The sequence below is a fragment of the Acanthopagrus latus genome, chromosome 21 (genome assembly GCF_904848185.1).
Source record: "Acanthopagrus latus isolate v.2019 chromosome 21, fAcaLat1.1, whole genome shotgun sequence".
Taxonomy (NCBI): domain Eukaryota; kingdom Metazoa; phylum Chordata; class Actinopteri; order Spariformes; family Sparidae; genus Acanthopagrus; species Acanthopagrus latus.
In genome coordinates, this window is record NC_051059.1 from 27933698 (window position 1) to 27948453 (window position 14756).

A 14756-nucleotide genomic window follows, 5' to 3' on the forward strand; every position below is an offset into this window, starting at 1 on the left:
TCCCTCCTGACTCCTCCTGACTCCTCCTGACTCCTCCTCTTCCTCCTCCTCATCCTCCTCCTCCTCTTCCTCCTCCTCCTCCTCCTCCTCCTCATCCTCCTCCTCCTCTTCCTCCTCCTCCTCCTCCTCCTCCTCCTCCTCCTCTGAGGTACTTTTGGTCTCCTCCTTCAGGTGTCCTGGATCAGGAGCCCATTTCTGCCAATTAAAAGAAAAAAGCTGCATAAAAACAATTTTTTTTTTTTTTATGTATCTCATAATTTTGATCCTGTGATTTTTCAAAACTTTCTTGTTTTATTTTATATTTATGACTTTTACTCTTCCATCTCTTCCTGTCCATGCTGTTGTTGACAGAAAGGTTCTTCTACAGTGTTCCTTACAAAAGAGGTCACTCACACACACACACACACACACACACACACACACACACACACACACGCACGCACACACACGCACGCACGCACACACACACACACGCACACACCCTCAGATAAGGTGGGTGTGGTCTTCAGTCTGACAGGATGATGAAAGTTAGCTGGGATGTTGGCGTCTGTGAGATCAAACCGTTTCCTCTGAAGCTGACTGAAGCTGATAGACACACACACACACACACACACACACACACACACACACACACACAGTGAGCTGCAGCTCTTTGTCATTGTTAATGTTTTTTAAACTAAACTCGATGTGTTTGAACAAACTGCCCGCTGGACGTTTCTGTTGGTTAGCAGGCGGCTGGATGTGACGTCAACATCAGCACCTCCTGCTGGACAGAAGGACCGACTGCAGCTCCACAGTTTGGACTCTGGTTAAAGCGAAACTCTCGCCTAAATGCAACCGAGGGTCTTTTTGTTAATGTACATGAGTCAAACCTTCATGTAAAAGCATAATAATGATGAAAGAGGCACTTTTAAGATTTACCGTATTTTCGTTTTCGGATCAAACTCATTTTCAATGGGAGTGCTACGGGCACTTTTACAATAGCATCAAAATCTCTATGTTTAAAACAGTAAGAAGTCTGGACACAACATGAAACTTTGCTGGTAGCATCACCAGGGTCTCTACACATGAACACCAGCACTGACAACATTGTTTGTGTACACAGAGTTACTAAAAAGAAAGTTTTTGAACAGCTCATGTTAGCAGCAGCTTGTTCCACTCGCCACCGTCCTGCCAGTGGAGAAGAGTCGATCTCAGGATGAGACGTAACCTGGAGGACAGTTAAGGTGGAACGCTCCTAAAGCTTAGTTCCATATAAATGCGGATAATTTGTTGTTTTGTCGTTAGCGAAAATCAATATTGACCTTGAAGTTGAAAAAGGAGCCTCATATAAGAAACAATACTAAAATCAAAAGCCGGAAAAGTCACATGAGATCTGGTGTGGATAGTTGTTGCTGGAAGACAGAAGTTCCACCTTAACTGTCCTCCAGGTTACGTCTCATCCTGAGATCGACTCTTCTCCACTGGCAGGACGGCGGCGAGCGGAACAAGCTACTGCTAACATGAGCTGTTCAAAAACTTTCTTTTTAGTGACTCTGTGTACACAAACAATGTTGTCAGTGCTGGTGTTCATGTGTAGAGACCCTGGTGATGCTACCAGCACAGTTTCATGTTGTGTCCAGACTTCTTACTGTTTTAAAAATAGAGATTTTGATGCTATTGTAAATTTGCCCGTAGCACTCCCATTGAAAATGAGTTTGACCCGAAAACTAAAATACAGTAAATCTTAAAATGCCTCTTTCATCGTAATTATGCTTTTACATGAAGGTTTGACTCGTATACATTCACAGAAAAAGTGAACATGAAGCAGCGAACATGAGGCAGATCATAGTTAAGGGTGGCGATCAGACTGAAATGAGATGTTAATAGAACACCTGTGAGAGGAGCAGCCTGTCGAGGCTGCAGGTGGACAGGTGAGGCAGCTCTAAGTCCTGCTAAGAGGATCACACACACACACACACACACACACACACACACACACACACACACACACAGAGTAAGCTGAGCTTTGCGTGCTGAGAATCCGGTCAGTATTTGTGAGTCTGATGTGGTCGATGTGGTGAACAGAGGGATGATGGGAGCTGCAGACAGGGACCCTACAAACACGCCTGACCTCTGAACCTGAGAGACGCTCGGAACACGGTAAACACACACCTCAGCCGAGTGTGTGTGTGTGTGTGTGTGTGTGTGTGTGTGTGTGTGTGTGTGTGTGTGTGTGTGTGTGTGTGTGTTTATTAGCAATAGTTCGCAGACTGTTGAGTCTCCATCTGTAGATCAACAGAGTGTGTTTTTTGTGTTGATGTGTGTGTGCGCGTGCGGGTGCGTGCATGTGTGTGTGTGTGTGTGTGTGTGTGTGTGTCAGGTGTCATGGATGCTGCAGATCCGTCTCCTCTGCGGCGTTTTGTTGTGGCGAAGCATTCAATCACCTCCATCTTCGATCAGCTGCTGGACTTTGTGAAGGATGGATCTGCCTTTGTGGACGGTCAGACACACACACACACACACACACACACACACACACACACACACACACACAGGTGGCTGAGGTGTGTGTGTGATCTCTGAGGTGCATGATGACCTCATGTCTCTCTGAGGATTAATAATTAAGTTGTTTCATTTAATTGAATCAAAACTCAGAAAATAGAAATATTATTTTATTATCTATATGTATTGTTCAGTTATTATATATAATATATTATAAGTTTATTATTTCTCTCTGTATTAATCTGTTCTGTAATGAAATGCTGGCTGTAGCTTGTTTGTGCTACTCACAGAACTATACTTATATAAATGTATAAATAAATAAACTATATAATATGATAAAGGTCCTGACAGCTGATCACTGTCTGTGTGATCATGACATCATCAACACATCAGCTGATGTGTGATGTCACTGATGATGGTTATTCCTCAACACATGCTATGCTAACATTAGTAAGTCATTAGTAATTAATCCTGAGTGTAATCTGACTTGCTGTTTGTTTGTGGTGTGATGTCAGAGGCGTGGCGGGGCGATGACCTGGGCCAGGTGGCTGTGGAGGAGCAGAGTCTGGAGATGCAGAGCTGCGCCACCAAACTGTCGACCATCCGAGAGGTTCTGCTCAGGAGGCACATGAAGGTGGCCTTCTTTGGCAGGTACGGAGCCTTTGACTGGAGCTTTGAACCACCTGCTCATGATCCCACGGGTCAGAACAGCTGACCCATGTGCAAGTTGTAAAGTCAGAGTTAGAACAGTGTGTAATTAAAGTGGGCCTGTAGAGACGGACTAGTGAGTAGATGAGGGCACGGTGGTGGTGCTGGTGGGCTCAGGGACACGGTGGTGGTGCTGGTGGGCTCAGGGTCACGGTGGTGCTGGTGGGCTCGGGGACACGGTGGTGGTGCTGGTGGGCTCAGGGTCACGGTGGTGCTGGTGGGCTCAGGGACACGGTGGTGGTGCTGGTGGGCTCAGGGTCACGGTGGTGCTGGTGGGGCTCAGGGACACGGTGGGCTGGTGGGCTCAGGGTCACGGTGGGTGCTGGTGGGCTCGGGGACACGGTGGTGGTGCTGGTGGGCTCCGGGTCACGGTGGTGCTGGTGGGCTCGGGGACACGGTGGTGGTGCTGGTGGGCTCGGGGACACGGTGGTCGTGGTGGGCTCAGGGTCACGGTGGTGCTGGTGGGGTCGGGACACGGTGGTGGTGCTGGGGGCTCAGGGTCACGGTGGTGCTGGTGGGCTCAGGACACGGTGTGCTGGTGGGCTCAGGGTCACGGTGGTGCTGGTGGGCTCAGGGTCTCGGTGGACGGTGGGCTCAGGGTCACGGTGGTGCTGGTGGGCTCGGGGACACGGTGGTGGTGCTGGTGGGCTCAGGGTCACGGTGGTGCTGGTGGGCTCAGGGACACGGTGGTGGTGCTGGTGGGCTCGGGGACACGGTGGTGCTGGTGGGCTCAGGGACACGGTGGTGGTGCTGGTGGGCTCAGGGTCATGGTGGTGCTGGTGGGCTCAGGGTCACGGTGGTGGTGCTGGTGGGCTCGGGGACACGGTGGTGGTGCTGGTGGGCTCAGGGTCACGGTGGTGGTGGTGGGCTCAGGGTCACGATGGTGCTGGTGGGGTCGGGGACACGGTGGTGGTGCTGGTGGGCTCAGGGTCACGGTGGTGGTGCTGGTGGGCTCGGGGACACGGTGGTGGTGCTGGTGGGCTCAGGGTCACGGTGGTGGTGCTGGTGGGCTCGGGGACACGGTGGTGGTGCTGGTGGGCTCGGGGACACGGTGGTGGTGCTGGTGGGCTCGGGGACACGGTGGTGGTGCTGGTGGGGTCGGGGCACGGTGGTGGTGCTGGTGGGCTCAGGGTCACGGTGGTGGTGCTGGTGGGCTCGGGGTCACGGTGGTGGTGCTGGTGGGCTCGGGTCACGGTGGTGGTGCTGGTGGGCTCGGGGTCACGGTGGTGGTGCTGGTGGGGTCGGGTCACGGTGGTGGTGCTGGTGGGGTCGGGGACACGGTGGTGGTGCTGGTGGGGTCGGGGACACGGTGGTGGTGCTGGTGGGCTCGGGTCACGGTGGTGGTGCTGGTGGGCTCGGGGTCACGGTGGTGGTGCTGGTGGGCTCAGGGTCACGGTGGTGGTGCTGGTGGGCTCGGGGTCACGGTGGTGGTGCTGGTGGGCTCGGGGTCACGGTGGTGGTGCTGGCTGCAGAGGTGGTGAGCTGACGGAGGTCCTGAGCACAGTGAGGCAGCCGTCTGCTGTCGGCTCAGATAAACTTATCTGACATCCACAAACTGCTGCAGGATCAGTTTGAGCACAGTCAGCACATTAACTGACAGCATGATGACGATGGTTTCTGTGGAAACTGATGATGTAATAATAACGGTCAGGTGATGTAAGAAGGGTCGTGCTGCCCGACGAGATCCGTGTTAATGAGGCTAATATATTCCATCATTCAGACACGTGACATTGAGTTATAGCTCATATAGATTACAGATGATAATAATAATAATAATAATAATAATAATAATAATAATAATAATGCATTTTATTTAAAGGCGCCTTTCAGAGAACTGGAGGACACCACTCATAACAACAACAGTTCAACTAAGACAGTAAACAGTGTGGTGCAATTATGAAAAGATCAATAAATAAATAGATAAATATGAAGATGCAGTTACAGTGCAATAACAGAGAACAGGCCATGGAGGAGAGAGTTACAGTAGTCCAGACGAGAACAGCAGTGATGGAGGCAGATGATGGTGCGCAGATGGAAGTATGCAGACCAGGTAACATTATTAATGTGGGCTTCAAAGGTCAAGGTGCCGTCCAGGACGACACCCAGGCTCCTTACCTGGGGTGAAGGAGGAACAGGATCTGAATCTGAAACCTCCTCCAAAGGCCAGAAGGTGGACAGGAGGGTCCGGAGGACAGAGCCCAGATCTCAGGTTCCAGAGTCCACCAGTGAGACGATCACATTATTCTATTGATCACAGTCACAGCTGATCATTGGATTGAACTGGTGATGTAATACATCTTTAATGAGTGAAATATTAATATTAATCACATGACCTGCAGCGATCCTCACGCTCCATCAGAGCTGCCCAAAATATTTATTGCAGACGATCAGAGTTTATTGTGTTTCCTCTGGAGAGTCTGAATCCATCCTGCTGACATTTTGTTCAGGTGGTTTAATATTCTGGAGTTTGATAGTTTGAGGCAGAAGGAAACGACAGGATGTTGAAGGACGAGCTGCTCCGCCATGTTGGTTGTAGTCAATCAGTGTAAATCAGTAGTTGAGTGTGTTGTCAGATGCGACCGTGGTGTCGTCCTCGGTGTGGGAGCTCCTATCGTCAGCCTCAGCACGTCGCTAAGAGACTCTGAGGAGCTCTGCAGCTTTCAGGCCTGTCACACGATCTTCACCTGTGAGCACTGACAGGTGTGCTGCTCTGTGTGACATCATATGATAATGATCAGGTGACGTCTGTGTTGACTCAGGACCAGTAACGGGAAGAGTACGGTGATCAACGCCATGCTCAGAGACCGCGTGCTACCCAGCGGCATCGGACACACCACCAACTGTTTCCTGAGAGTGGAGGGAACCGACGGAGACGAGGCCTTCCTCACCGCCGAGGCGTCCAATGAGAGGAGGAGCATCACGGTACGGCCAATGAACAGGCAGACACACAGAAGGAGAGGCGGACATTTTGAAACATCAACAGGAAACTGATCTGATCTCACAAAATGTCCGACTGTCTCCATCAGAGAGACGATTAATGTCAGCTGATAACTCCACTTCCCTTCCTCCTCTTCCTCCTCCTCCTCCTCCTCTTCCTCCTCCTCCTCTTCCTCCTCCTCCTCCTCCTCCTCCTCATCCTCCTCCTCAGACAGTGAACCAGCTGGCTCATGCCCTCCACATGGATCCGACTCTGGACTCTGGCAGTCTGGTGAAAGTGTTCTGGCCTAAGAGTCGCTGTGCTCTGCTGAGAGACGACCTGGTTCTGATGGACAGGTGCCGGTTAATCAGTCTGTAGTTTAAAGGTTCAGTCTGTGGTTTAAATGTTCAGTCTGTAGTTTAAAGGAGCAGTAGATTAAAGGAGCAATTTGTAGATTTTTAATGAGAGGACAAAGGTCTTCAGTGACTGCATAAACAAACTGACCATAAAGGACAACACAGTTTCTACTGTTTCATTTTGTTAATATGTGGCGGACCCTGCCACCTGTCTAGGTTCAGTGCTCCTTAAAAAGCATCGTGAGGCGTTGGCTCGTTCACAAACACTAAATGAAAATGATGACTGCAGAGTTGTGACAGCACAAACTCAAGGTCCAAAGTGATGTCGGGTCCTGGGTGATGGCCCAGTTGCACCTCTCCATGTCTGAGGCCGTGTTCTCAGAGAGATGCAGTATCATTTTCTTTATGTTGTTGGTTTGTTTGTGATTGGACATTTTTTGGACATCAGCCAATCAGAATCCATCCAGGAGCACAGAGACAAACTCTGCTCAATAAATGATCAATAATCATTTCTTCTTCCGACCCGTGACCTCTGACTTCTGATCAGCCCGGGCACTGATGTCACTCTGGAGCTGGACAGCTGGATCGATAAGTTCTGTCTGGACGCCGACGTCTTCGTTCTGGTAGGAAACGCAGAGTCGACACTGATGAACACGGTGAGGGAATATATTGATGATACAGATTATAGATAGTCTGTGTGTGTGTGTGTGTGTGTGTGTGTGTGTGTGTGTGTGTGTGTGTGTGTGTGTGTATGTGTGTGTCTTGATAGAATTTTTCTCTTCCTGTCTGCAGGAGAAACTTTTCTTCCACAAAGTCAGCGAGAGAATCTCTAAACCAAACATCTTCATCCTCCACAACAGATGGGACGCTTCAGTGAGCGAACCGGACTACATCGAGGAGGTCAGTTTGTGTGTGTGTGTGTGTGTGTGTGTGTGTGTGTGTGTGTGTTACCTCAGTCTGACTTCAGCTTTCTTTCAGCTGGTTTTATTGTGAAGCAGCTACAGGAAGTGTCAGGACGTCAGCGGTCCGTTCAGTATATTTAAGTGTCACATCAACTTGCTCTCCGTGGAAATACTGATCCAGCTCTGATCCGGTTCTGATTTGGCTGTGGTCCAGCTCTGGGGATGAACATGATCTGGGCTGGATGGACTGGAATGTAACCTGTGTGTCCTCCTGCTGCTGTCCAGGTGAGGAAGCAGCACCTGGACCGCTGTGTGAGTTTCCTGGCCGAGGAGCTGAAGGTGGTGGGTCTGGACGAGGCTCCAGGGCGGATCTTCTTCGTCTCGGCCAAAGAGGTTCTGAGCTCCAGGATGCAGCGAGCGCAGGGCATGCCTGAGACAGGTGAGCCAGGTGAGGGTCAGCAGGAGGAGGAGACTCCGTCCATCACACAGAGTTCCTGATGTCTGACACATCTGTAATGAATCCTGCACCTTCTCTACCTGCAGACATTAGTATTCATTTCTAGTTTTTCTCTTATTTGGATCTTGACTCTTTAAGATTGTAATAAATATATGTGCATGATGGACAGAAGCTGAGCCGCTGATACTAAAACAGATCCAACTTTTCCTTTGTTGTCAAAGTTCTTTCAATCATAAAAATCTTTAAAATGAAGTCACTGGATCCAAAAAGTGAAAATATAAAATGTCTCCAACTCAACAACTCACTAAACGGACACATTTGTTAAGGGAGTCTGGTGCTGTTCAGATATCAGAGTTTATCTGAGCAGACAGTGTGACTGGGTTCAGTCCGCTGACTCTGGACCCGTGTGTTCTGTCTGGTCTGACGCTGATCACCTGCTTCTTCCTGCAGGTGGCGCTCTGGCTGAAGGTTTCAATGAGAGACTGAGAGAGTTCCAGATGTTTGAGAGGACATTCGAGGTAAAGAAAGACGAACAAAACCAGTTATTTCTCTGTCAGATTCAGTTTGGAAGATGGGTAGAGTCTGAGCGGTGCCTGATGACCTTTGACCTTGCAGGAGTTCATCTCTCAGTCTGCAGTGAAGACCAAGTTTGAGCAGCACACAGTGAGAGCGTGGCAAATCACTGAGGCCATCAAAGCTGTGATGGACGCCATCAACATCACCTCTGCAGACAGGAAGTCAGGAAAACTCTTCAGAAAAAGAAGCATTTCCAAAATTAATCAGTCAGTGCGCTGAGCTTCACCTGTGACCTCTGACCTTTGGCAGGATCTTCTGCCTGGAGGAGCGGGAGGATCAGAGGGACCGGCTGGATTTTGTGCGAGGACAGATTAACCGTCTGAGCGACAACGTCAAAGAGAGGATCAGGACGCTGACTGATGATGTCTCTGCCAAGGTGAAGACACGCAGAGTCTTTCCAGTCTGAATGGTCACTGACATCATCAGGGCGGGTCCAACATCAGGGGTCCAACATCAGGGCGGGTCCAACATCAGGGGTCCAACATCAGAGCGGGTCATCATCAGGGCGGGTCCAACATCAGGGGTCCAACATCAGGGCGGGTCCAACATCAGGGGTCCAACATCAGAGCGGGTCATCATCAGGGCGGGTCCAACATCAGGGGTCCAACATCAGAGCGGGTCCAACATCAGGGCGGGTCCAACATCAGGGGTCCAACATCAGAGCGGGTCCAACATCAGGGCGGGTCCAACATCAGGGGTCCAACATCAGAGCGGGTCCAACATCAGGGCGGGTCCAACATCAGGGCGGGTCCAACATCAGGGCGGGTCATCATCAGGGCGGGTCCAACATCAGGGGTCCAACATCAGGGCGGGTCATCATCAGGGCGGGTCCAACATCAGAGCGGGTCCAACATCAGGGGTCCAACATCAGAGCGGGTCATCATCAGGGCGGGTCCAACATCAGGGGTCCAACATCAGAGCGGGTCCAACATCAGAGCGGGTCATCATCAGGGCGGGTCCAACATCAGGGGTCCAACATCAGAGCGGGTCATCATCAGGGCGGGTCCAACATCAGGGCGGGTCCAACATCAGGGCGGGTCCAACATCAGGGCGGGTCCATGTGTTCACCCTCAGATACAATCATGACACTTCTGATTGGACCTCTCGACAGTCTGATGTAACAGGTTTCTCTCCTGTGTTTCTGGTTGAGAACTGGTGGAAAAAAGGTTTTGCATGATAATCTGTACGAGCTTCACTTCTTCAACTTCAATCTGTGAAAACACGTGAAAAACATTTCAGGACTTTTTGTTTCTCATGTGTGGATCTGAGGAGAAACAAGTTCTTGTAGCACTGAAGAATCTCCTGATGTGTTTTCTTCTCTCAGATTCACACTGAACAATAACAAAACAATAAAATAATAATTGTCTCCAAAAATGTTCCAACTCTGTTTCACATTTGGAAAAAAATATCAATTAAAGAAACAATTTTTGTTTTTTTAACTTGGCTCCACGAGATGAGAATAAATTCTCCTGAAATATATTTTTAACTTGTTTTCAAAACATAATTAAGGAGCTTTGAAAAATGATTGATGATGAAATTATGAACAGCAGGTTGATATTGTTGGTCGTCAGGTTGCGGCGGCTCTGTCGGATCAGATCCGGTCTCTTCCTGTTCTGGTGGAGGAGTTCAGATCTGATTTCAACCCGACACAAGAAACTCTGGAGCTTTATAAAACTGTGAGTAAGATCATTCCTCTAACTGTTGGACTGCTCCTTTAACTGTGTGACCTCAGAGATGAGATCTATATTAGCTAAACAATAAGCAACACCAGTTTCCTAACTTGCTAAACTGAGTCATGACTTCTGAACTGGTAGGCTAAGACTAATATATGTTTTCCAAGGTGTCACATTAACACAGCTTGCGTGACAAAACAAAGTTATGGGAGGCCAAGTGCAAACTAGAAATACAGGCTTCACATCGACAAATGTGACAAAACCAAGAAATGACTTCTGTGACTGTAGCAATGTTCGCAGCAGCAAAGTCACAGTCAACTCAAAGTCTGGAAGAAGTTGAAGATTTGTGTTGAGATAAAGGGCCGACACAGACAGCTGTCAGGTTATTCTTAATGCTCATTAACAAGCAGCTTGCTTAACAAGCACTAACGGGCACTTTTCTGAAATATGAACACGTTTAAACACGTTGAATAAGTGGAAGGCGACTTGTTCGCCCCAACAAGGAAGTCATGTTAATGGATTTATAACTCAGGAAGGTTCAAGTCGCTCCACCGTCACGTCTCAGCTGTGTGTGTGGTGGAGTTCTGACGATGCAGCGGCTTCTCTCTCTCTTTATACACAACAGGAATGTATTTATTCATCAAAAACACACACAAAAGGACACATTTTAATAGGAGGTGTAAAGGGCAGGGCTCAGGCACCTCTGGGCCCCCTGTGAGCCTGCACTGAGCCCTGGGTCTCGGCTGTCAGACGAGCTCTCTGATTGGTGGAGCTTGTCAGAACTCTGTCACACATTAACATATTAATGAAGGTAAAATCATGTAGATCTTCTGTATGTTCTGAACCTGTAGTCTGGTCTTCAGCCACATAAACACCTGAGCCGCTGACCTGATGGGTCGTCTGGTTCTGTTGTCCTCAGAAGCTGCTGCAGCACGTGGAGGAGAGGATGGTCGGCTGTTTGGCTCATCGCTGCTCCGTCAGCGTCCTCAGAGACATCAGAGACGCTCAGAGTCACATGATCGGTACGATGTCTCACTGTGTTCACGTGCTGCATCACAGACAGGCGGCGTGATTGTGGTTTGTGTCCTCTGTCCTCAGACAGCGTCCGTCCTCTGCTGTCTCTGTGCGTCCAGGAGCAGCTCTCCGCTCCCTCCACCTCCTTCGAGTTGACCTATGACCTCGGCCTCGCCGCCCTCTGCGCTGACTTCCATGAAAACATCGAGTTCCAGTTTTCTCTGGGCTGGACCGCCCTCGTCACGCGCTTCATTGGAGCCGCCAACGCCAAGCGAGCGCTGAGCGGCTCCGACCCTCGACTGCAGGTGTGCACTCCACCTTCATGTTAATGTTCCAGCCAATTATGGTTTTAAAGGAATAGTTCACCCAGAAATACAAATCCAGACATGACCTCCTGATTCTGTCTGCAGGAAAGCTCCGCCTTTAAGGATGAGATGGTGGTTTCCATAGCAACAGGTCTGGTCTCTGTCACCTCCCGGGCGTCCATGACGGTGTTGGTGATTGGTGGAGTGGTACGTCCTCACAGTGCCTCGTTATTGATCATCTGGTTCATCAATTAACAGGAACAGAAACACATGTTTTAATACAAACAAGAGATTCAGGACGACTGAGAAGACCTGAGTCCTGCAGGTGTCTCAGGTGTGTCCGAGTCCTGCAGGTGTCTCAGGTGTGTCCGAGTGCTGCAGGTGTCTCAGGTGTGTCCGAGTCCTGCAGGTGTCTCAGGTGTGTCCGAGTGCTGCAGGTGTCTCAGGTGTGTCCGAGTCCTGCAGGTGTCTCAGGTGTGTCCGAGTGCTGCAGGTGTCTCAGGTGTGTCCGAGTCCTGCAGGTGTCTCAGGTGTGTCCGAGTCCTGCAGGTGTCTCAGGTGTGTCCGAGTCCTGCAGGTGTCTCAGGTGTGTCCGAGTGCTGCAGGTGTCTCAGGTGTGTCTGAGTCCTGCAGGTGTCTCAGGTGTGTCTGTGCGTTGCAGGTGTGGCGCTCGGTGGGCTGGCGTATCATCGCTCTGTCCCTCTCTCTGTACGGTCTCCTCTACCTGTACGAGAAACTCACCTGGACCAACGTCAGCAGAGAGCGCGCTCTGAAGCAGCAGTTTGTGGAGCACGCCGCCCACCGCCTGAGAGCCATCATCCCCATCACCAGCTCTGCCTGCAGTCAGCAGGTGTACAAGTAAGACCCCGCCCCCAACTGTGACACACACAGTCCCTGAAAGTACACCTGTCTGAACTCACCTGTCGTGTTTGTGTTTGAGGGAGCTGACGTCCACGTTCAGCCGTCTGACTCAGAGAGTCGATCTGAGTGAAGCCGAGCTGGAGGGAAACATCCGGCAGCTGAGCTTCAGGATCCAGAGACTGGAGAACATCCAGAGGAGGTCCAAGGCCTTCAGGTCAGAGGTCATGATGTCACTGAGGGGGGCGGGGTCAGACTGTCAGGAGCATCATCTGGGTTAGGGTCAAAGTTGCTGGTGTATTTTTCTCTTATGATGAAGCTAGGCTAACAGTTTCTCCTGCCTCCACAGTACACAGTATATACAGACACGTATGTTGTAATCAGATGTAAAACTGCGTCCTGAGTTTAACAGTCGATCAGAAACATTTTGATTGGTTGAATGAAGCAGTTCTGTGTGTTTTCAGGAACAGAGCCACGGAGCTGGAGACTCAGCTGGAGGCCTTCTCTGTTCAGTACCTGCAGGGAAACTGAAGAAGAAGAAGAAGAAGAAGAAGAAGTTTGTTGGAGAGCAGCGCCCCCCGCTGGTCTGTTTGGACTGAACTGTCTCAGGGTGTTTCCTTACTAAACACATGGTGAATAAATACAGGAAACATTGTCAGCACTCAATAATTAACTTGTGAAACAGTGTAGTCAAAGTGTCTGTAGCCTCTGTGGATCAATCGCTGATCAATGAATGACCTTAACACAGTATTAGTAACAGTCTCTGTTGTTCCGGCTCTGAAGATGTTTCAGTTATTACCTCCGCCAAGGACGTGATGTTTCCACCTCAGACTGTTGGTTGGTCAGTTTTTTTTCTGCAGAATTTCACTAAAACTTCTCAACAGATTTCTTTCAAACTCACGTAAGTGTCGCCCTCATTAACTTGGTGCTGATCCAGATAAAGAGATGGATCAGGAAGTCCTTCTCTGACGTTGTTTGATAATTTCTCAGGGATCCAAAAAGAAGTGGCTTTGGGTCGCTGGTGTCTGAGCGAGTAAATCTGACGTGGATTGAAATAAAAATCTGGCAGGTTTAAATGTTTTGACGAAGCTTGATTGAATTAAAGGGGACTGCTGGCGGAGGTATGCACTCTACCGAGAGCCTCTAGTTATTAAAATATTATATTTTTTAATTTGCATCAACTCAGGTTTAAAATGTCGTGAACTTCAGTGTGAGAGTTCACTCTTAAAATTGACAAAATCTTAACTCAAGATCAACTTACGGACGTTTCCTGCAGCTTTCAGCTGCGTCACACTGTCTTCTTCAGTCTGATGGAGACGAGCTGCTCTCGCTCTGTGACTGCTGGACTGCTGATGGCTGAAACATGGCTGCCTGCTGCTGGTCTGATGTCAGTCTGAATGTAATGACGCAGCACTTTGTGTTGTGACACTGTAAAACGCACCGACAGCTAACCCTTCTGTCTCGCACATCATGAATTAATATGTGTTAATGTCATTTCTGCTGATAACTGAAGTCGATGATGTTTGTAATATTATTTTGTCATTAAAGATAATTAAACAGCAGTGACACAGACACAGTGGTGCTTCAGATTAAACTCAGAATCAAGTTCCTCCAGGAGAGGAACACTGTGTGTTTGTCAGGTCAGTTCTCCACAGAAGCATTTTTCTCTGGTAATCAATTTTTTTAAGTCTGACCTAAATCATTTTCTCTCCTGTGTTTATGCTGCCTGCCTTCACTTCCATCTGTCAAACCTTTCACACAGTTTAACACATGAGACTCTGACAGGAAACATGGAAAAAAAACATCTCCCCAAAATATTGTTTCATTGTTTGACACGTGAAATGAATCCTGAAATGTCTTTTGGGAGAGGAAATCTTTTTCATCTGTTTCAGTTGATCCAACCACTGAACCAGTAACACACCATCACCAGACTCCATTAATAAATGTAGTGATATAAGAGTTGTTGAGTTAAAACAAACTTTATAAACTCTGTGAAACTCTGTCTCTGACTCATTCTGCATTATTTGGACCTTCTTGTTAATTCAGCAAATGTTCTACATGAACTTCTTTCTGTCTTTGAGTAGAAACATGGAGTCTGTTTGTCTCAGTGATGGATGGGTTTGTTTCATACAGAGATGATTATATCAGGTATGAACTGGACTGTGTGATCACTACACACTCAGTGTGTCTTGGTTGGTTGGACTGCTTCAAACAACTCTACATCCCCTCTGCACTCTCTACCTACCTGCTAAAAAGCTGCCCACATGCCTTATCCCCTCTCATAACTGACATCATTCATTCCTCACTGTATTCAGGTGTTGTCCCATCATCACTAAATACTGCTGCAATCACTCCAACCATCAAGAAACCTGGTGCAGACCCAAATGACTTGAACAAATTTCGTCCCATCTCAAACTTGCCATTTCTCTCCAAAATACTTGAAACAACTGTTGCAGCTCAGCTAAACACTCATCTGTCACACTACAACCTCTTTGAACAATTCCAG

The 14756-nt window shown here is 48.8% G+C and overlaps 1 protein-coding gene across 1 annotated transcript; it reads left to right on the forward strand.

Annotated features, from left to right (window-relative positions):
* The first annotated feature begins 2133 nt into the window (after positions 1 to 2133).
* Positions 2134 to 13822, forward strand: mfn1a (mitofusin 1a). Its single transcript, XM_037085387.1, has 18 exons — positions 2134 to 2142; positions 2363 to 2482; positions 3000 to 3135; positions 5952 to 6114; positions 6341 to 6465; positions 7013 to 7121; positions 7258 to 7365; positions 7653 to 7815; positions 8275 to 8342; positions 8440 to 8561; positions 8650 to 8776; positions 9972 to 10076; positions 10993 to 11095; positions 11172 to 11392; positions 11498 to 11599; positions 12054 to 12250; positions 12333 to 12467; positions 12715 to 13822. Exons 2-18 carry the CDS (start codon positions 2368 to 2370, stop codon positions 12779 to 12781), a joined length of 2166 nt encoding a protein of 721 aa, XP_036941282.1. The 5' UTR covers positions 2134 to 2142; positions 2363 to 2367; the 3' UTR covers positions 12782 to 13822.
* Positions 13823 to 14756: the final 934 nt, after the last annotated feature.

What these genes read in the sequence shown, in the direction of transcription:
- mfn1a (XM_037085387.1), top strand. Translation starts at nt 2,368, where the DNA reads ATGGATGCTGCAGATCCGTCTCCTCTGCGGCGTTTTGTTGTGGCGAAG. An exon ending in ATGAGAGGAGGAGCATCACG is followed by an intron (nt 6,115 to 6,340) that starts GTACGGCCAATG and finishes CCTCCTCCTCAG; the next exon opens with ACAGTGAACCAGCTGGCTCA. An exon ending in TGTTTGAGAGGACATTCGAG is followed by an intron (nt 8,343 to 8,439) that starts GTAAAGAAAGAC and finishes TTGACCTTGCAG; the next exon opens with GAGTTCATCTCTCAGTCTGC.